Raw genomic sequence first — 23327 nt, forward strand, 5'->3', positions numbered from 1 at the left:
GAGAGCCTTTTGGATGGTGCCTGAGGCCAGCCAGAAGTCCCCTGGGCTCCTTTTCACTCTTTCCCTTCCACCTCCCTCTCCTTCATCTCCCACCAGTTCTATTGATTAAGCAGAGCTTAGAGCTTTTCTTTTTTTTGCAGGGTAATGGGGGTTAAGTGACTTGCCCAGGGTCACACAGTTAGTAAGTGTCAAGTTTCTGAGGCCGGATTTGAACTTAGGTCCTCCAGAATCCAGGACTGGTGCTTTATCCACTGAGCCACCTAGCTACCCCAAGCTTAGAGCTTTAAAAGTCAGTTTGTGTGAGGGAAATGAGCAGACCACGTTCTGAGCTCCTTACCAGGAGGCCTTAAGGAAGAAGAAAGGATTTTTAGTGGTGCTATTTTCTGACCCCTTTAGCAAGCCTGAGCTAATATTTAGGAACTATCTCCTCTAGCTCTGGGGTTCTTAGCATAGATAAATCAGATTTAAGCTAAGGCAAAGGGCCTTGGACATCATTTGGTCTAGGCCTCTCATTTTATAAATAGAAAAACTGAGCCCCAAGAATGAGAAAAAGTCACCCAACACCTCACAGATGATAAGCAGAAAAACTATAATTTTCAATTCAATCTAAAAGTGTGCTCCAGGCATTGTGCTTAGTGCTGGGGATACAAATAAGGAGGGAAACCCCCAAAAGACAATGCCTGCCCTCAAAGAGCTTACAATCAAATGGGGGAAGACCACACATAAAAGGAAACTGGAAAGGGGGGAAACACCAGAGGAGGGAGCCATCTTATTCCATAATGAAATCAGAAAGATAAGAGAGTGGAGTCAGCTGCATGCAGCTCTGTGCATGAAAGGAACCCCAAAACCATGTGTATGTGCCAGATGTAGTGGCAGCTGCCTTGCTAAGGTGTGGCCCTCAACTGATACTTGGCTGTTTTCTCCTTTTCTCCCCTATGAAGCACACACAGGTTTTTCCCTTCTGCTCCAAATGACAGGTTTAACGTTGCTTAGGATGAGATAAAATCACAGGGTAACTGCCAAAGATGACTAGAATTCAGTTTATAAAAGCACAAATCCATGTCTTTTATCTTGAGCCTTTTCACATATATCTTTTGCCTTAGTGTTTAGGGCCCAGAGAACTTGTTTCCAGAACCCTCTCTAGAGAACCAAATTCCAATTCGCTCCAGGATTCCCAACCTTCTGTGTGCCATGGACCCCTTAGATCATCTGGTGAAATCTATGGACTCCTCAGAATAACTTTTTGTTTTTTTCCTCATAGTCAAACAGGGTTAAATGACTTGCCCAGGGTCACATAGGTAGGAAGTATCTGAGGCAAATAACATCTTTAAATAACTGAAAAAAATGTTACAATTCAGTTACAGATTAGAGAAAATAAAGATGTAACTTTTCTCCATCCAAGTTCACAGATCTTAGATTAAGAAACCCTATTTTAACTGGTCCCAAAGCTGTTCCGGGCAGCTAGGTGGTGCAGCGGATTGAGCAGGCCTGGTCAGGAAGACCTGACTTCATATACAGCCTCAAATACTAGGTGGGTGACCCTGGGCAAGTCACTTAATTGTGCCTCATCTTTTTCATCAGGAAAACGAATTAGAAAAGGAAATGGCAAACTAGTCTAGTATCTTTTTCAAGAAACCCCAAATGGGGTCTCAAAGAGTCAGACATGTTGGAACTACAACAAAAGAAGAGATATGAAAAGATATTCTCACCCTATTAGTTTGCAAAAGTAGAAGGACCACAGGTGTGGAACATTGCATATATTTTCAAACTTTTTCATTGTATTGATCAGTTCTACTTATTTTTCCCTCTTTTGCTTTTTCTTAAAAAAATATTTGTTATGTGAGATGGTTCTCTGGGAAGGGGAGAGGGAGGGAAGAGATACTAGAAGAAATTTTGTTGAAGTAGAAAACAAATGACATCAATTAAAAAAAAATTTTTAAGACCCCCTGCTTTAGATGATTACTTGTATGTGTATGTGTGTGAGAGAGGAGAGAGGAGAGAATAGAGAGGAGACAGAAGAGAGGAGAGAGGGGAGAAGGGAGAGGGAGAGAAACACACACAGAGATAGAGACAGAGACAGGAGAGAGAGACAGAGAGAGAGACAGAGAGAGAAAGAGAGGCTGAATCTATTTCCCTGGATGTTCATTCCTGTATATTTATTTGGTTGGTCTACACTTAGAGAAGTTTAATCAAATAAAGGGGAGGCTGCGTTATTAAGTCGTGGCTGTCAGCCTAGTCCTCCAATTTTCCCTTGATCTCCCAATTCAATGCAATTTAACAGTTATGAAGTGCAATCAATCAACAAGCATTTATTAAGTGCCTACTCTTTCTCAGGCACTGGTCTAGGTGCTGAGGATATAACCAGAAAGTAATCTGGGCCTTCCAGGAGCAATGTAATTCCATGGGCATGGCGCCAGGCACCGTGGATATGAAAATACAAAATGACACAGGCTTTGCCCTGAGGAACTTGTGATCTAATAGGGGAGAAGATTTGGCCACAAAGAAGTGAGAAAGGGAGGGGGCAGCTAGGTGGTGCAGTGGATAGAGCACCAGCCCTGGAGTCAGGAGGACCTGGGTTCAAATCCGGCCTCAGACACTTAACACTTACTAGCTGCGTGACCCTGGGCAAAGTCACTTAACTCCAATTGCCTCACTTTAAAAAAAAAAAGAAGTGAGAAAGGGAGACAAGAGGATTAGAAATTGAGAGCCACAAGAGACCTCAGAAGTCACTGAGTCCAGGAGTTCTTAACCTGGGGAGTCTAGGAACTTAAAAAGCCACATATATGTATGTATATGTATGTATATATGTAGACACATGGATATGCATACATGGATATAAATGTGTGTATATATGTATGTCTATATATATTGTGTGATAATATATAATATATATGATAAATCTTATATATATATATATATCTGTTTTTAAATATTACTGGTTTCCTTAGCAATCCTATATATTTTGTGAATTTTAAAGCATCATACTGAGATGAAGTCCATTCTTTTCACCAGATTGCCAAAGAGCAAGATCCACAAAAGGAAGATCAAGAAGTCCTGATCTTGTCCAGCCCCCCTCATTTGACAAATGAGGAAGAGGTGACCCAGAGAGGGTGACTTACTCAAGGGCCCACTGGTAGTAAGTGTCAAAGGTCCTCTGACTCTGGAGAAGGGGCTCTTTCCACTGTTCTACACTCTCCTTGTCACCACCCAACTGCTTGGGCCATTAACATTTACAAAGGTCCCTCTGCCCCTTTGTCAACATTCCCTTGCTGTAAGAGGACCAAAATCATGGAGTTGGTAGTGTAAGTTTATGGTAGCTCTTGGGGCCCAGATTGCTAAGTACTTCGTGATCCAGAGCTCTCTGCAGCCTCTACCCCCCACCCCCACTTCTGCTATTTGGAGAAAAGACATACTAGTGAAGCCACTTCCTCTCCCTCATCTCTTCACATCTCTCCCCTCACTTCATAATCAAGGGGCCTAGGTCTCCCCCATCTACCAACCTCCTCAGTTATCACGACTTCCTTTACCTACAATTTTAAATCTCATCACTCCCCAAACCAGGATCTGAGGCTCTGAAATTCTTCTCATCATCATCTCTTCTCCTTCCAGCTCTCTCTATGCCTCACCACGATCTCTGGTCTCTCCGTTCTTCCCTGTTCTCCCAGTCTATCACCCCTACGTTGGCCTTCTTTTCCTCCCAATAGCTAACTTGTTCAATTCTAAATCTTGCTTGAATTCCTTGGCCATTCATATCCTTCCAGTCCTCAATGCTGAGGTCAAGTTGACCATCTGCCTTCTCCACTTGCGTTCCTATGCTGCCTAATGTCACATACCACTTTGCCAACTAAATCCACTACTAATTCATGTTATCTGATCTCAACTGGGTCCTCCCTGCTGCACAGCTGATACTTTGCTTCCTCCCTAATCAACTCTCTCAAACTCTAAGCAGGCCATTCGAAACCTGCTTTCTTTCCTCAAGGCTGGGTCTCCTCCAGTCTGAAAAAAACAAAACTTCCACTCCCTCAACCCATGGTCACCTAGGATATCTCTCCTCCTTTTCAGGTTCCTAGGATAAGGATCTGCTTTTGTTGCTTTTATATTCTTATCACTCATTTCTCCAGCCTTTACTATCAGGTTTCCAGCCTCACCACTCACCAGGCAGCCTTTCTAGCGTGTTATGTGGTTCTCCAGAAGCATCTGGGGGAGCCCTGGTTGGGGTCAGCGGTGACCTGTAGCCCTTGGAAGAGGTTCTCTTTTCAAGGAGGCACATACGATGTGATCTAACAGGAAAGGCCACTCAGATTGGAACCAAGAGACCTGGCTTTTGTTTTGCCTCAGGTTCTTCAACTGTAAAATGGAAATAATAATATCACCCACCTCACAGGGTTATTGTGAATATCAAATGAGTTCATATTTGTAAAATACTTAGCACAGTAGCTTAGCACATAAGGTTGTTGTTGTCGAGTGGTTTTTCAGTAGCATCCAAATGATCCCATTTGGGGTTTTCTTGGCAGAGACACTAGAGTGGTTTGCCATTTCCTTCTCCAGCTCATTTGACAGATAAGGAAACTGAGGCAAACAGGGTGAAGTGATTTGTCCAGGGTCACCCAGCTAATATGTATGAGGCCAGATTTGAATACAGGAAGATGAGGCTTCCTGACTGCAGGCCCAGCACTTTAGCCACTGTACCACCTAGCTGCACATAATAAAGACATTTAATCAATACTTGTTTCCTTCCTTCCTTTCCCCCTGCATCTATTTCACCAAGTTTTTCAAGTCATTATATGACCTGAAAGGTGTGAAGAAGCAAGGGAGAGGCAGTGGCTTTTCCAGCATGTCTTTTCTCCAAATGGCAGAGGTGACAGTGTGCAGGCTGCAGAGAGAGCTCCGGATCACCAAGTACTTAGTGATCTGCTCCTCAGGGGCTGCAATGGACTTACTCATGGGCCAGCTCCTTGATTTTTGCCCTCTTAGAGTGAGGGAATGTAGATAGAAGGGCAGAAGAGCCTTTGTAGATCTTAATGGCCCAAGCAGTTGGGTGGAGAGTATGGAACAGTGGAAAGAGCCCCTTCTCCAGAGTCAGAGGACCTTTGACATTTACTCCCAGCAGACCTTTCTGCTTTCTTCCTGAAATAATCCCTCTTAAAGCTGGTACTTATATGGCCTGCTACATTTTTATTTTTTTGAGGCCTGAGAATTATATTATGTATTTGCTTAAGAACAGCACTTAAAGCATGTCTCAACCAGTTGGCTTAGTCAGTTCAGTCACTGACAGTGTGGTGTTTAACTGAGAACAAGGTTATGAGTTCATTCCTCATAACGGACATTTGGCTTTGTATGCAAAATAAAGTTCTGCATACCGTGGCTGTCAAGTGGACCTCAAATCCTCCCCAGTTTCCTTACAAAAAGAGAACCAGAATGAGGGGAGCCAAACTCTAACAAACTCATCACCTTTTAGAACAGGTGCCTCAACAGCATTGAGGTAACATTCAATTCAATTCAACGTTTATAAAACACCAGTGTCTGAAGTGAGATGAATGTCAACATTAAAAGGAGCCGGGTTAGAAAGAAATAGCATGAATACCGAGTTCAGAAGTGAGTTAAGAGTCCAGATAGCCCCATTCTCTCTATTCCTAGCTTTGCCACAGACTTGCTATAGGACCATAGACAGATTACTTTCTCATTTTTGCACCTCAATTCATCTGTGATTTTGAGTAATGAAAAGACCTGTTTCACAAGGCACATTGTGATTGCTAGGCTAAGGCAGGCGGAATTGCTTTGAGATCCATCCTTGGCTCAAAGCATTAATGTAATTACATAGTTAGGATGGAAGGATTTATAAAGACCCTTGAGGTCTTTTGTTCTCAAGCCCCATTTGATCAGTAGCTAAATGTTGGGGAAAGAAAGAAGACTTTTCTGAATCCTGTGGACCACTTCCTTTGATATTTCCTAGGGCTAACAAGACTTAGGTTGCTGATTTTAGGTATCTGAGTTCCTTAAAAACAAAAGATTTTTAAAAAAAGACTAGGTCTCCCCATTTCACCCACACTGGAAGTACAAAAGCTACTCACCAGCCAATCCCACTAACTGACTGGCATGGGAACTTTGATTTGCTCTGTTCTAAACTTGGTCCACTTTTCCCCCTCCTTTCACAACTTCATCGCCTTAGTATAAACACCTGATCAGCATGACTCACTGAAGCTCAGAACTCAACTCAAGAGATCCATCAGCCTCAACTGGGATTATAAGTGTGGGATCACAATGACTGGCTGGAAGTTTTCTTCCAAGAACAATGGTAGCCTCTCACTCAGATGCTTCTGGTATAGACCCTTTAGAAAAGTTTCTGCCCCTTTAATCTAAGGCTGTATCTTACAGTGGGCTCTGCCCTTTGGAATCAAAGATCCTAAACCCTTTTAGGAAGGTGGAGTCCAGACTGGGAACTAGTAAGAAAGGCAAGACCAAGTCAGGCACAATAGAGTATAGAGTCAGGGACTACTGATATCCCAAAAGGCTGAAAATATCAAAACAAAGTTTAATAGGAATAAACATAAAGTCTTACCTTTAGGCAAAAAACAATCAATTGTACAAGTACTGGATAGGGGAGACATGACTTAATAATAGTCTATGTGAAAAGGCCTACATGAAAGGGTTTTGTTTTGTTTTTTGCTGTCAACAAGCTGAGTCAGCAGTGTGAAATGGCAGCCAAAAATGTATATGTCAACTTAGGCTACAGTAATATATGAATACAGTGGATAGAGCACTGGGCTTGACACAAATCTGGCCTCTGACACTTACTGGCCAAGGCACTTAACCTCTTTGCCTCAGTTTCCACATTTGTAAAATGAGCTGGAGAAGGAAATAGCAAACAAATTCAGTATCTCTGCCAAGAAAACCCCAAATGGAGAGGCAGCTCGGTGGCGCAGTGGATAAAGCACCAGCCCTGGATTCAGGAGTACCTGAATTCAAATTCTGCCTCAGACACTTGTCACTTACTAACTGTGTGACCCTGGGCAAGTCACTTAACCCTCATTGCACCACAAAAAACAAACAAACAAAAACCCAAATGGGGTCATGAAGAGTCAGACAGGACTGAAAAAAAATGACTTAACAATTGTTATTGTTTATAGTGTTTAAAGCAAGGCGGTAGGAGACAACCACAGTTCTTGTGTATTCCATAGTGGTCAGACCATAACTGTTCTGGGCACCACACTCTTAAAGGGGATACTGATAAACCGGAATGCATCCAGAGAAAGGAGATCAGGATGAAGAAGAATCTGGAAATCAAGTGATACAAAGAATGGTCCGAGGAAGTAAGTCTGTTGAGCGTGAAAATGAGATGATTTAGTGGGGATGTGAGAGCCATCTTCAAAGAGCTACACCTGGAAGAGAGATTAGATTTATTCTATATGGCCCTAGAAGGAAGAACTAGGTCCAATGAGTGGGATCTACAGGGTGTCAAATTTCAGCTTTATTCAATGAAGAACTCTCTAAAAGTCAGAGCTGCCCAGAGGTGGAATGGGCAGACTACCCAATGGGCTCCTTCTTATGGAAAGAGTTTGAACAGATGGCACAGAGTCCCCTTTCAGGGATGCCAGAGAAGTGATTCCTACATGATGTTAGAGGTGGAACTAAATGGGTTCTAAATCCCTTTCAATTTCTAAGATTTTATATTTCATGACAATGGTTGCTTCTGCTAATTTATACCTTAGAAAGTGGTTGTCAATATTACATGGCATCATAATAATGTATCCTCTGAAATGAATCACTGAAATTCAATTTGTCAACTCAACATTTATTGTTGTCGTTCAGTCATGTCAGTCATGTCTGCCTCTTCATGACCTCATTTGGGATTTTCTTGGCAAAGACAATGGAGTGATTTGTCATTTCCTTCTCCAGCTCATTTCACAGATGAGGAAATGGAGGCAAATAGGGTTAAATGACTTGGCCAGGGTCACACAACTAGTAAATGTCCAAGGCCAGATCTGCACTCAGGAAGATAAGACTTCCTGACTCGAAGCCTAGCACTCTATCCACTGAATCACCTACTTGTCCCAAGCCTTTGCCCAAACAGGGTGTAAAAATAACACATAAAGCAACATTGATTAAGCAGCTGCTATGGGAAAGGGACTGTGATAGAAACCAAAGATACAAAGACAAAGGAAAACTGTTTCTCTCCTCAAGGAGATTATATTGTATCAAGGGGAATAAAATGCTCCAAGGACAGGGAGCCTTCAGTGATGTTGCTGTTCTACTCCTGCTACTGTTTGAACAAAGCTCCCAAGGGACATCTTCCTCTTTGACTTCATTTGTAATCATCTCAGTGACCTCTGGAGAGGCATTGTGATATAGTAGATAGAAAAGCAGAGTTGGGTTCATAAGACTCAGGAGAAGCTGGATACAAAGTTTTACCCTCTTGGAACCAGTGGTTATTAGTAGAATAAGAGAAGACAAATCTCCCAAGAGATGAGGAAATGTACCTCTTTCCTTATGGTAGAGAGGTGTGGAACCACAGTTGCAGAGCAATGTATACTCTGGCAGATACGGTCACCATGTTGGTTAGTTTCACTTAACTGTTTTTCTTTGGAATAGGGGATATAAGACAGGGAGAGGGAGAGAGGACATACTTAGAAATGTTTAAAAATAAAAAGGCATTGATGGGATTTATTTTAAAATGTCAAAATTAAATGTAAAAAGAAAGTGAATTCCTTTCTCTCCCCTAACTTCTGTCTCTCCAAGTGATGCTATACTGTGAGTAAGCTTTACTGGAGACAATGAAAGCACCTGCGACTTATTAATACCACTCCATCTTCCTTTCAAGAGCATGCCATTTTCAAGGATGACGCAATGTATGACAGTCCAAAAATCTGGAGCCGATTTTGGAGCTTTCTGAGGCCTGTACAGTTCACTCGCACAGGCTGTCTGTGTTTTAGATATCAGGCATACTCTCTTTTCTAACTCATTTTCTAGAAACTTCCTTACTGCATTCTTACATTCCCTATTTGACTTGTTGTTGGTCAGTGGTTTTTCAGTTGTGTCTAACTCTTTGTGACCCCACTTGGGGTTTTCTTGGCAGAGATACTGGAGTGGTTTGCCATTTCCTTCTCCAGCTCATTTTACAGATGAGGAAATGGAGGCAAACAGGGTGAAGTGACTTGCCCAGGGTCACATAGCTTCTAAATATCTGAGTCTAGATTTGAACTCAGGAAGATGAGTCTTCCTAACTTCAGGCCCAACACTCTATCCACTGTACCACTAGCAGCCCCATCCCTATTTTGATACATCTAGCCAATCCCCATTGTCTCCCTGCCTGTGACACCAGAGAAGAGAAACCAACCAGGCATGTCAGAGTGAGAACACATCTCCTTCCTATAAAATCATGCCTTTGGATGCCTCAAGGTATTTTGTGGCTATGAGGATAAATGCTACCTGCCCATATCTGGATCATCTCTCACCAACATCTCTCATCTTGGAGTGATAAAACATGTATAAGAGCTGAGTGTGCCAAAGTCTAGGGGTGGCCTCCTCCCTAAAGGAGCATCACTGACCTTCTACCTTTCCACCATTGCATCCAGGATTATGGCAAACTCCCTGCTTGTGTATTTCCTTTGTCCCTGTCATTCCACAAGGTCCCCACAATTGGGTGTTTCACTTTAGGCCTTGAGTATTTCTTTGTGTGATAATAAAACACCTCATTGCTTTATGCATGACTAGTCTGATTGATTTTTTGTGTGAAACTCTTAGGTCATGTAACTGCTGGTATGGTCTTGGGACACTTTCCCAATGCCCTTCTCTGCACCCCAACATTCTAAAGCCACAAGGAACCCTGAAAGATTCGTTTCTTCTCTTTTAAATTCCAGTTCCCTGCCACCTTCACTCTTTGGGGAAGGCAGAGCTCAGTTGATGTTGGAAGTTTGGTAGTCCACTGCATTCTGACAGACCTTCAGAGAAAAACTTTATGAGTTCTGATCTCGCCATCTTTTCCTGACATGACAACAATGGCAACTTTATTCCATCATCCATAATAATGATAAAAATATCAATCACAGGTGCTAAAGCTGACCTCTCAGAATAGAACTACTTTAGAGAATCACAGCTAGGTGGCTCAGTGGATAGAGCACTGGGCCTGCAGTCAGGAAAGACCAGAGTTTAAATATGACCTTGGACACTTACTAGCTGTGTGACCCTTGGCAAGTCTAACCCTGTTTGCCTCACTTTCCTCAGCTGTAAAGTGAGCCAGGGTAGGAAATAGCAAAACACCCAGTATTTTTGCCAAGAAAATCCCAAATGGGGTCACAAAGAGTAGAGCACAACTGAAACAATAACAATGAGAATCATAAAATCTTCCCTACACAAGTCAATAAGCATCTGTTAAATGTGCCAGGCACTGTGCTAAACACTGGACTCCTTCTATTGTGCCCCCTAGAACCCCCATTTTATTACTGACAAACTGTTTTTTGTATTAGTTCTGTGGTCAGGAAATTAATTTGTGCATATTTTGTTCCTACTATATGTTTACATATTGTTTTCTCCTAATAGAATGTAAGTTCCTTCAGGAACAGGATTGTTTCATTAGGTTTTTGTATCCTTGGTCCCAGATGTACAGTGCTTAGCACAAACATATAGTAGGGACTCAGCAATACTTACTGAATCTCAGAATTGGTTGGACCTTAGGGGTCAACCCATATTGAACTGCATACAAGTAGTTAACAAGTCTGCTATAAGACTTCCAGTAAGGAACAACCTCCTGATTACAACTGATTATACTTCTGAAGAGCACTAATTGTTTGGAAGCTGCTCCTTACAGCAAGCCAAAATTTGCCTCTCTTTATCTTCCATCCAACCACAAATTACATCTAATTACAGGGGAGGCTTGCCCACCTGACCAAAAAATCTTTTCTTCCCACCCCACCCCAAATGGCCCATCCAATGCCTAAAATACATACCCTTTTCAGCACTTTTAAAACCTTAAGGAATTCATGGGATTGCATAGATTTAAAGCTGAAAGGGATGGTAGAAGTTATCTAGTCCAATCCCATCATTTTATGGTATATTATCATTGAACTCAAGTATTCTTCAAGTGATAATCCATTAGCTAGTCAATATGTATTAGAAGGATGTAAGCCTGGTTGCTACCCCTTGTTACTTGAGAAAAGGGTTCAGAGAAACTAGGTCACAGAAGGGCACTTGGGTAGGGAAAATGGTCAAGAAAGACTTGGAACTTGACATTACTTAGTAGCAAGAGAGAATTAGGTACTGAGAAGGGAGGATCTATAAGGAGACACAAAATGCCTGAAGATGAAGGATCACTGAATCTAAATTCTCTCCCTCTTATTTTGCTATGGACCACACTGCTTGTCCTAATATCTCAGCAATCATCACAGCCCCTAGGGTCCTGTGCTGTTTAACATTTTTAATCAATGACTTGGGTGAAGTCATAGATAAAATTTGTATCGAATCTGCAGATGAAGAGAGACTGGAAGAATGATTAACATATAGGGGGCAGCTAGGTGGTGCAGTGGATAAAGGACTGGCCCTGGATTCAGGAGGACCTGAGTTTAAATCCAGCCTCTGACACTAGCTGCATGACCCTGGGCAAGTCACTTAACCCTCACTGCCCTGCAAAAAACCCCAAAAGACCCCAAAACCCCATATGTAATAATTTACATATAGCACCCTGGAGTGTAGTAGGCCAAAAAAAAATCACTGTTTTCTCAGCTTATTCTTGAAATAGGCTGTCTCTTCCCTAGAAACGATGATGATGAACAATAATATTAATAGCTAGCATTTGCATAGCACTTTAAGGTTTTTGTTGTTGTTCAGCTGTTTCAATCCTGTCTGACTCTCTGTGACCCCATTTGGGGTTTTCTTGGCAAAGAAAGATTTTGGAGTGGTTTGCCATTTCCTTCTCCAGCTTATTTTCAAGATGAGGAAATTGAGCCAAACAAGTTAGCAAAGTGCTTTACATATGTTATTTCATTCGATCCTTACAACAACCCTGGCAGGAAGGTGTTATTGTCCTCATTTACAGATGAGGAAACTGAGACTGAGAGAAATTAAGTAACTTACTGAAGGTCACAAGTATCTGAGGTAGGATTCCAACTCAGGTCTTCCTGACTCCAAGCCTTAAGTTCTATGAACTTCCCCACCTAGATCCCCCTAGATGGTCCTTCCTTTGGTATGTTTGCCCTATCCCTCATCAGGAATCTCTCTTATAGGGATGTAGCCTCGTTGGGAATTTCTAGCATCTTAGTTAGCTGATGTCTGCCTTCCTGCCTGCCTGTGACACCAGAGATGAGAAATCAATCAGAAAAACGTAAGCTATGGCCCTCTCAACACTATGAAACACCTAACCTTCTTCCTTATCTCAAAATGCCTGCTCTGTGGGAATGAACACTTCTTTGCTGTACCCACATTGGGTGTGGTGTGATACCTAGGTGTACCCACACTGAACTAGGGAAATCCAGAGGGCACACTCTTTGAGTCCTTTCCTCTTCTTTCCGTATCAGCGGTGCCAAACTCAAACAGAATTAGGGGCCGCTAAATAGCACATGTGGATCCTACAGGCTGTTGATTTTATTGTTTTGAGTTTTTGTTGCTGTTGAGCAGTTCCAGTCATGCCTGGCTCTTCATGACCCCATTTGGGGTTTTCTTGGCAAAGATACTGGAGTGATTTGCCATTTCTTTCCCTAGCTCCTTTTACACATGGAGAAACTGAGGCAGACAGGGTCATGCAGTTAGTATGGGAGGCCAGATTTGAACTCAGGAAGGTGAGTCTTCCTGACTCCAGGCTTGTCACACTATCCACTGGGCCACTTAGTTTTATTGTATATTTATTCTTTTGTTAGACATTTCCCAATTTTAATCGAGTTTGGACAGTTCTTGGGAGTGTTCTGGGCCACATTCGAAAGGGTGTGTTTAAAGTTTCTGCTCAAGATCATCTCACCCACAGGCGAAGCTGAGTGTTTATCTGGGCTTGTATGGCTCTCAGGTAACTGTGAACTAGATGCATGCTTGCCTCCCATTCCCTTGCCCTCCCTGCTCATGTCCCTCTCTAAGTGTCTCAAGTTAAATAACCCCCCCCTTCCTGTGAAGTAAAATGCATTTTTTTGAAAGGCCCCCTTTATTTCTCTGATGACTTCTTGGTCCCTTACACTCTCTGAGTCCAGCTCCAGTGCTCTGCTCTATTCACTTTGCCACCTTCTTATACCTATATTTCCTCATTCCCTTGAGTCTCAATGTTCAATGGTGTAAGTATCAGTTCTCACCCCAGCCAGCTATCCGGTTTGCTAAGCTCCATAATTGATCACAGGACATTTAACTCTCTTCCAAGGAGATATTTAGCACCTGATGACGGGGCTCTGTACTAGACCAACCAGTTCAAGAGCCAAGTGGCTTCACCCACCCCTCGAGGTAGGGCTGGGGCTCTATCTGGGCATCTCAGTAGCTGGGCTGGAGCTCAGCTCCCCTTGGGGAAGGAGCCTGTTGGGTTTCTTCTGGATTTGGCCCCCGTTAAACCATAAGAAGGTACCACTTTTAAAAAATCCCTTGCAAAGGGTGACAGTTCTTAGCACTTGAGGACTTTATTTACATAGTATCCTAGCCCCACCCCAACCCTTAGTAAATTCCCTGGAGCAGACAAATCAAATTCTTCCCCTTCTCCTTTTTCCATCTCCTGCCTTCACTATCCTTTCCAGAATTCCTTCTGCTACCATCTCTTTTCTCTCCATCATCTCTAAACACTTTCCTTTAAGAACCTGCTAGGGGAGGAATCGGGACTTGAGAGCTGATCTGAGTTTCATAGGCCTTAATCCACCAAAATGAAAAAACAAAACCTACCCTATGACTGTCAAAAAAATTTGCTGTGGCCTCCCTCTATGTTACCCTTACCTCTCTTGTCTCCCTGCTCTTCTGAAGCCTTTTGATGTAAGGAACAGAGTTCTGATGGTCAAAGAACCTGGAGCTGGATGCCACTCATCCATGGGAGGCATCCAGCTGAAAACGTCCAAAGCATCAGAGGTTCTATGGTGCTAGGCAACTTACCTCAGGGACTTCCCAGGCCCCGAAGCCAAGGTGGATGAATACCTCTGATGCTAGTGTGGCCTTGATAACTTACACAGGGACTATTGTCAGACTTAATTCAGCCAACTTGTTCTCCAAAAACATTTTTTTTCTGTTGCCACCTGGAATGGTCCATGTTGCCACAATTTCATAATTTTGGCAGACCTGGGGTGGGAGTTGGGGAGAGAAGGGTGTCATGCCTCCAATATAGATGCCAGAGAATTTTAGGGAGGCTGGAAGGAATTTGGAGGTCTTCAGAGAAATAAAATGACTGGCCCATGGTCATACAGCTAGTGAGTACAAAACCAGTACAAGCATTGAGGCCTTAACTCTCATCCCACAGCTGGTTCTGCCATGTTTATTGTCACAGAGAAATCCTGGCCACCTCGACGTGTCAAAAAGTCATTCCTATTGTCCAGATCTCAGGTATTTTTAGGTAGAAAAGAGTGTCTTAATTTGATTATGGAATCAACAGTTTTTTATTAAGTGCCTATTGTATACCATGTACTATGCTACCCATTGGGAATTCAAAGATAAAAATAAAACTATCCTCAAGTAGCTTGCATTCTATCGGGAGAATCATGTACATGTACAAGTATATACAAAGTAATTATAAGGTTATTTCAGGGAGGGGTAAGTGCTAGGAGCTGCAGGGGAGGGAGGAATCCAAAATGGTCTCGTGTAGAGGGTGGCAGAGGAGCTGAGATTTGGAGGAAACTAGTATTTCTAAGAGGCAGAGAAGAAGACAGAGAATATTCCAGGTGCAGGAGAAAGTCCTTGCAAAGGCCTTCTGGGGCTAAAAAAAGTCACCAAAAACCAACCAAACAAACAAAAAAAACCCAACCCCCAAACCTACTACTGTGATTTCATACATTCAGGGAAGTCTTTGGGGAAGATCTACCCATGCAGGTCAACAACTTCTCTGTGATTTATGGGCCTAGAGAATTTAACTGGGGCACTAACAAGAGAAGTGACTTGCCTAGGGTCACACAACCAATATGCATCAAAGTGAAGACTTTGACTCATCCCTACATGGAGGTCAAGGTCCCTATCTACTGAGCCCACTGTCTCAGACCTCATCCTGAATTTACAGATGAGGAAAGTAAGGCTCATAAAGCTTCAGTGTCTTGCCCAAAGTCACACAGCCAAGAAACACAAGAACCCAGGTCTTCCTGAATGAATCTTTATCCACTACTACACATACTTCTGGGACTCCAAGGGTAGGGCTCCTTTCAACTAACCCTTTAGAATGGGACTAGTGCTGACAGCCTAGCCTCCAAACAATCCTTCACACACGCATTTCTTGCTCCTGTTTCATTATTCCAAATAATTCCTCCACCTGAGGTCCTCCAAAGGAGATTTCACATATTGAAAGTGAGATGAAACTTTCAAGGAGCCTCAAGGATTATAAAAAGGAAGAGTATTCACCTTTCCCCTTCCTCTCTCTAGGGCATCATCCTAGTGACAAGGAAGGGCCTAGACAAGTTTGTGTTGTTGGTTTTTTTCTTCCCCAGCATAGGCCGAACACTGAAAATAAGGCCTATTTATGGCCTTCATCACTATGGTCTTCCTCACTAGAATGTAAGTTTCTTGAGGGTAGGGATTAGTTTTTGCCTTTCTTGTATCTCTAGTACTTAGCACAGTGCCTCACATGTAGTGAATATTTTTAAAGTGTTTGTTGACTGACAAATGGAGTGGGGAAAATGTCCCCTGATGCCTTTTCTCAATAGTCCCTACTGAGGAGCCCAAAAGGGTTTGCTCTGTTTTTTTCAGCCTCATCTCTTTCATCCTTTAGTGCAGGTCAAATGCCCAATGGGTCCTCTTTTTGTTGTTCTTCATTTAAAAATGTTTATTTTTATTTTCAGTTCTCTCCTTCCCTGCCACCCATTGAGAAGGGAGGAAATACGAAACCCATTATACATATGAAGTCACCTGCAGGTCTTTCCTAAGTCTTCTCAGTACAAGGATGGTTAAGGGGCTTGTTCCTGACCCTGTTCCACTTTGGGTTCCTTTTCCCTTCAGGCCAACACTGCCTCATCACCTCTCTTCCATTCCCCCTCCTCCCACATTCATTTTTTCAACATTTATTAAGCACCTACCACTAACAGAGCACAGTGCTAGGCACAATGCCAAGGGACTTTTGCTTCCTCTTTGGGAAACTTAGGAAATTATCCCTTCTGGGTTTTGTCAGAAGAGGCAGTTATCCCCCAGGGGTGAGGGTGGGTGGGTGTGGTGAGTATTTAGGAATGTACACATGTGTGAAAGAACAGATTTTTCAAAAGCTAATAGATTCTTTGTGGTTCTGTGGAGTGAGAAATTAAATAAATCATGAGAACGGCCTAAACTCAAACCTCCCTCGTTCTTCTCTTCTGTAACCTTATTCTGATTGAAATCTGCTTGAAAATCTTAAAATCTGATGTCATCATCCTTCATACCTTAAGACTTGGCAGCTGCTGGGATTGCTATCTGTGGCTATGATTATACGCTATCAACTATCTGGATGGAAATGGAAAATCAGCCTACTCAAAGCTAACAGCTGGGCATTTGGAGACACCAGGATAACTCATTGAAGTTTTGGGCTTTAGATGTGATTGTTTGGCACCATGAAGATACCACTAGGATGGAATACAAATCTTTGTGTGTGATTTGACCATGTAGAGTCTTTTCACATTCTGTGATTATCTCCAACATCCTGGCATCTCAGGACCCCCATAATCTTGCTCCACTCTCCTTAACCTTATGCCCTACTATTCTCCTTTCACATATACTTCAGCCAAATTGGACAATCTGCTATCCCTTGAACACTAAACATATTTTCCTATCTTAATGCTTAGCTCATGCTATTCCTAAGTCTCTTAATTCTTAACCCCTATCTTAACCTAACAGTTTACCCATTTATCCTTCAAGGCCTAGCTCAAATACCACTTTAAAAAAAATGAAGCCTCTCTAGATCCCCTAAGCTAGAAATGATCTCTCTCATCTGACTTCATAGTATTTTATTGTTCTTCTCACTCACTTACATTAGTATTACACTGATCCATGTGCATGCCTTCTTTCCCCTGATTGTTTGTAATCTCCATGTTAGAGACCCTATCTTATTTATCTTTGGATAAGACCATATGTTGCACACAGGTATGTAGAAATATTTGCAGAACGAATGACAAAGGGGAATTGTTGTTCTTGGTTGTTTGGCCTCTGACATCCAAACTGCCCTGGCTTCGTGTCACCTGTTTTTTGGGGTCCATACCAGGATGGTCTTGCAATTAAAAAAGTTTTTTGGGATATACCAAGGGCTGAGGGAGGAAGAGGGGTCCAAACGGTCTTCCATTGTGTCTGTAAACTATACGATTTATCTAAGAAGATTTCACAATCTTTCTCAGAAACTCATTCCATCTAATTACCCTTGCAGTCAAAAAGTTCTTCCTGATGTCTAAACTTATCTCATTAGGTATCTTTCCTACAAATGCCTGAGCAATGTTAATTGTCACACCATTCCTTGGAAACTTCTAAAACATTATTAATTCTATTGGTGGCTGTGGTGAGAAAAGTTGATTTCAACACCTAGGGAAGCCAAGGTAAGTGACAAGATTTCTCCAAGGTCACAGTGACTCAGGGGACAGAAGCCTTCGACTCCTAGTTCCATAGTCTAATCCCATGACTACCCTTCTATATTCTTGATATTTGATCCTCAAACCTCATTTGAAGACATTAAAAAAATCAATGCATTTTGTGCCAGTTCCTGAATTCGCCCTAGCCATCTCTATTACAGCAGCAGGCTAGGGGCAAGGGGTTGGCCATTTACCCATAAATTTATGGCAGTGGGGCTAGAAGGGGCTTTAGAAACAAATCCCCTAAATTTACAGATGAGGAAACTGATGTAAAGATGGGTAAAGTGACTTGTCCAAGGTCACAGAAGTAGTAAGGATTCAAACAGGATCCAAACCCAGCTCCTCTGGGTTTTCCACTGGATCAAGCTGCCTCCCATTGGGCTTACTGAGAGCAAAAAGGGGTGCCTCATTCAAGGTCAGAGACAGTTTCAACCTACCGAGCTGTCTAACGAAATGTGCTTCCTCTGGGGCCTCTCTTGCCTAGAGATTCCTCAGGGTCCCTGTGTAGGGCTGGAGGCTTTTTGTCAAGATTTCTTTCCTGATCATTACAGGGCAGTCATGGAAATTCCTTCCTCTCTCCCTGAAGGAATTACTAGAAAAGAAATGCATTTCAAGTGTAGGGAAATAACAACATCCCTCCAAAAATGGATGAGTTCAGCACAGGTCACCCATTTACACTTTGCAATTCACCTGTGCACTGTGGCGTGAAGGCCTGACGTTTCCCTGCCCAGCAGACACTCACTCACTCAGGGCTGGCCTGATTTAGCATGTCGGGCAGTGCCTCCTTGCTATTCCTTTGGTGAGGAGTCCCCAGAGCTGAGTGAAGCTGTTCCAATCAGCCTTTGCTGCTTCACAAATTCTTGGATGCCAAACCTCTTATTGGGAGCAGAGATTCCCCCCCCTTAGCAACATCCTAATTGCCATGGCACTTCTGGCTCAGTTTGGGTTCCCTCCTCAGCCCCTGCATTGCTCCACCCACTAAGGGCTTCCGCAGCCCAGGCAAAGGGAGGGCAGATCAGAGGCAATCTTCAGAGACTTTGATGCCTTGAACCTGCCTGGTTACTAGAAGCTGCCGCCCAGCTGGAGGCAGGCTACAATCTATTTGACTGCCATTGTTTGGGCTCTCAGTTTTTCCGTGGGTGAATGGGAGAGAGTAAAGTCTTACAAGTGGCCAAATCCATCCCTGGAATAATGCTTCTTTCTCTTCCTTTGTGTGCTTCCTGGCTCTTTCCATCTAGAGATAATGTTTAAAAAAATTCATTCTCCTATCATCTAGGGACAGCAAGCCCCTGAGGAAGTGCAAACGAATTGTAGCTTCATCTACCTCCCCAGACTTAACTGATGCCAGGGCCCTGGGCAGAGAGCCCCGGCAGGAACGTTACCTGAGTGACCAAGGTGATTTCTTATGCTGCTGTCCACAGCTGCCTCCTCTCCTCAACATTCTAAGCCTGAGGAGTCTGTTTTGGGTTCCTGAACTTAAGGGCATGGCTCTGCCTGCAGTGAAACTCCTTTCCCTTTTTTCCCCCCATATGTGAAAATGGAGAGTGTTGAGAAATGACCCTCATTTCAGTTTTTTGGAAAAGGAGATGTTGATTTGCCTGGCAACAGTGTCAGCCACCTCCCCCCTCCAGAGGTGCTCATGAAGTACAAGGCCTTGTGTTTGGAAGTGCAGGACACAGGTGAGATTGCATCCAGAGGGTGATGGGTGCCAGGCAGTATATCAGGAAGGAGGGGAGGAGGCAGGAGAATGTAACGGACTACATGTCCCATTACTTCTCTCTCACCTTCTGACCTAGCTACATAGCTCTACACAGTGGTTAGATAGAAGGCAGAGTTTGCCAAAGTGCCAGGCCCTGGCCTCAATCTCACCCTATGGATGGCCTAGCTTTGACCAAGGACGTGCCTCTGGTTTTGCTACAGAGATGAAGATAGGAGTAGCTCCCTGGCACACAGACAGAAGTCTAGGGGTAGAGAAAGGGCTCCAATGCTGGTCACCAAGACTGAAACTTTTGAGAAGGCTCAGTTACCACTTGGAATTGACTGCATTATCAATTCAATGGTTATTTCCACCTCAAACCGCTTCCCCCTCCCCCAGTTCCTCTGCATCCTTTAAATATTAATTGGGGAGCATGTGTGCCAAGGTGTTACAGGAAATAAAGGGAAACAAACCAGATCTTTGGATGGGTTTAGACTTTCCACCTTGAAGATGGAACCTCTTAATTTTGTTTAGTACTGCAAAGCACCCAGGGGGCAACCAGCCTTTCCCAGGGATCCATCCAGTCTGGCTAAAACTGCTACTTAAGATTAGACTGAGGCAGGGGTCAGGCTGCTTTGATAGAACCATGGGGAAAAGGAACATGTCTACACTTAGAAAAGGACAGGAAGAGTCCTGGGAAGTGTTTCCTTCTATTACCGGACCTCCCCCCCCCCCCAGCCTCTAATATAGCACAACCACACAGCCACACCCAAGAGTGTACACACAAACACATACACAAGACCATTTATGTCTAATTTTGGAAACCCTTCAAGGGTTAAGGAAAATGGTTTCCTCTAACCCAAATAGGATAGCTCAACCCTGCCAGGATTGTACCAAAAAGGAGAGTATGAGAGACCAGTGACAAACCCTATTCAAGGCCACCACCTTCCACTTTCCAACAGGCAGTCTCTAGAAAGACCAGCTTCTTCCTCCGCTAGTGATTTGAAATCCCCTTCCTAAGTTAAAAGAGAATGAGGGAGGGAGGGAGGAATTGATGCTTACCACATTCATCAAATCAACCCCGGTACCCATCACCATCATCATCATCATCACCACCACCTCTCATCCTAGAGCCCACCCCACTTCCCTGTAATAGTGGTTGCACCTAGTGTACAGAAGTGATGCCCTGCGCTCCAAAGATAGGAGGCAGGAGATGTCTATTTGGAGGTTAGTGGAAGAGAATGGAACATATATGGTGAAAGCCCAGACCTGATCTCTAGTCCCTGGGAGGTCTCCCTCTTCACCTGACACCGAAGAGGAGGAAGAATAGGGAAGAGTCGAGCAAAAGAGGTCTCTGGGGAGTCTGCTTGCCTATTATGGTGTAGATGCTGTGCAGCTTGCCCTTGTAGAGAGGAAAGGGATGCAACTTTATGGAAGGGTATTTCACTCAGCTGCTTCCAACTCTAGGGTTATCACCCTAGATTTTTTTTTTAATAGGATTTGCACTGGTGAGGGAGGGGACAGGCTTCCAGCACTTAGTCAATGTAGTAAAGTATCAACGTTCCTGGGAAATTCAACAGATACCATGAATGGCATGCCCTGACCCCAAACAGTCTTGCAATCTAAGTAAACAGAGCATGCCGTATGAGTGACCCGGACCCTTTCCTATCTCCTTCATTCATTTGGACCTCTGTCCTCTGATTAGCAGCTGCCGTGTCTCCCTTTCGGTCTGCCCCAGTTATTTGGGGGAGGGGATGTAGAAAAGAGTGAAACTGACCGCAAAACGGGCAGGAAAGATATTTTTAAAAGTCATACTTTTTCCTCTCCATAAGCTATATTTCCGCCCCCCCCCCAAAAAAAAGAGGTGGTCAAATGGTGGGGTGGTTTCAAACCTGGACTCACGGTTAACGATCAAGGTTAATGATCAAAAGATGAACTGGAAAAGTGGGAGGGCTTGGGATAGATGGGGGTGGGGGGAGGGTGGAAGGGAATGGCTAACGATCAAAAGATGAACTGGAAAGTAGGAGGGCACCGGGCGGATGGACGCGGGTGAATAAAGGGGAAGGAGAGCTTAGGAGGTCACAGTTTTACCTGCCAGGCTGTTATAACAGTCGATCTCTACGGCTTCCAGCGTCTTGCTCTGCTCCTCGGTTAGGTGGCCCAGCTTGGCCCCGTGGGCGGTGGAAGGTGCCCGGCTGTCCTTGTCCCGCTCCTCCAGGGCTGGCAGCAACCCCTTGAGCTCCAGAAGCGCCCGGTGGTATTTGCCGATGGCTTCGCGGAATTTCTTATCCTTGTAGCACTGCGCTCCTTGGTTCTTGAAATCCTGGGCTCTCTGAAGGAGCTCCCCGAGATCCGCCGCCGCCCCAGCCTGGCCCCGAGGGGCGCTGCCAGAGCCGCCGCCGCCTGCGCTGCCCAGGGCACAGGACTTCAGGGGCTGCTGCTGCTGCTGCCCATCCCCTGCCAGGCGGTGGCTGGCACTCAGCTTCGCTCCGCCCGAACTGGTCCTCTCCATGCCCCGGTCTCTGCAGTTACCGTGCCCAGGCTCGCCAGCTCACTGCAATCTTGCCAAGCCCTCCGGGATTCAGAAGCCCCAGGAGCGAGTGTCGGAGCGCCCAGTCTTTCTAGAAGCCGCGACACTCCTTGGCTCTCTTCTGCCCCGTACTCCCATTCTTCTCTCCCGCGGCCAGAGGCTGGCTCCTTCTCTTTTTCCTCGCCCTCCTCCTCCTCTTCCTCCTCCTCCTCCTCCTCCTCCTCCTCCTCCTCCTCCTCCTCCTCCTCCTCCGCCCTCCTCTTCTACTCTCCCCTCCCCGCCCCCGGATCCCCCTGTCCCTCCCCCTTTCCTCCACCCCACTAGCAACCTGCGGGGCTGTGGTCGGCCTCCGCTGCCTCTCTGGCTGTGGTTCTGGGGATCGCGGGTGTGATTAGAAAGATGATAATTATTGTTGACCCGGAAGGAGCTTACACACCGTTGGGAGGGAAGAAAAATGACAAAGAGAGCCGAACTCTCTCCCATTCAATCCAACCTTCAAAGCAAGGTCTGGAAAAGAGCGAAGGAAGGAGGGGGAGGGGGCAGAGGAAGAGGAGGATGGAAAAATAAAAATAAAAACAAAACACGGGGGAGGGGAAGATGGCCACGCAACGTCTACGTGTGCACACACTGAATCATATATATATATTTTTAAGGTAGTTGAGGCTGGGGTGGGTGGGATTGAGGGCAAAAGGAGCAAGATCCATCACCTTCTTGCTATTTGCAAGATAGTACAGTGTTCTTAAAGGGGAAGTTTCCCATTTAGGGGCTCTGAGTTGTGGCTAGGTTGTGTATGCGTGTACGCGTACCTATGAAGTGGCTACCCGAGTGAGCAAGGGTCGGTTTATGTCTAGGGGCCCCTGGCTGCCCCCACTTCCCTTTGTGGGAAACTATCTTTAGAGTATTCCTCAGACTCCTAGACTTTAGACTTGTTATGTTGCTTATCAAAGGTTCTGCTTTTGAAGGTGCTTTGGTTTCCCACCTCCACAGACACTGTCCGGGATTACACATCCTTATCAGGGAACATCCCACCTCCACAGATGGTCCTTAGTGTCTTGGGAAAACTTTACATTAATTGTGATTCTTCCTGATACGGATGTAACAACAACAATAATAACAACTATCATTTATAGGAAGGGCTTTTCAAAGGGCTTTCATATTTATTGCCCTTTTTGATCTCATGTTATGGGAATGTTATGGGAATATTATGGGCCCAGGTTACCCCAGAAGTTCTCTGGAGTAAATCAAAGAACCTTCTTGAGAAACTAAACCTAAAGACACACCTAAAGAGATAAGTGGCACCGGGATTGGGACTGAGCTAGCTCCAGGACCGCCACCCTTCATTCCAGTCTCCCCCAACCCTGGGGAGATAAGATTAGGAGTGGCTGCTGCCTTTGTGCCAGGAGGAGGAGAGAGATGGCTTGAGAGATCTGAAGCC

At 44.3% G+C, this 23327-nt stretch overlaps 1 protein-coding gene across 1 annotated transcript in view; it reads right to left on the minus strand.

Annotated features, from left to right (window-relative positions):
• The window catches only part of TTC9 (tetratricopeptide repeat domain 9), a 56072-nt gene extending 33957 nt beyond the window's left edge, over positions 1–22115 (minus strand). The window contains exon 1 of the mRNA XM_043983648.1: positions 21454–22115. Coding sequence (XP_043839583.1) covers positions 21454–21874 — 421 coding nt within the window. The 5' untranslated portion in view covers positions 21875–22115. The remainder of the gene's footprint in view (positions 1–21453) is intronic.
• Between the last annotated feature and the right edge of the window lie 1212 nt (positions 22116–23327).

The sequence above is a fragment of the Dromiciops gliroides genome, chromosome 2, assembly GCF_019393635.1.
Source record: "Dromiciops gliroides isolate mDroGli1 chromosome 2, mDroGli1.pri, whole genome shotgun sequence".
NCBI classification, from domain to species: Eukaryota; Metazoa; Chordata; class Mammalia; order Microbiotheria; family Microbiotheriidae; genus Dromiciops; species Dromiciops gliroides.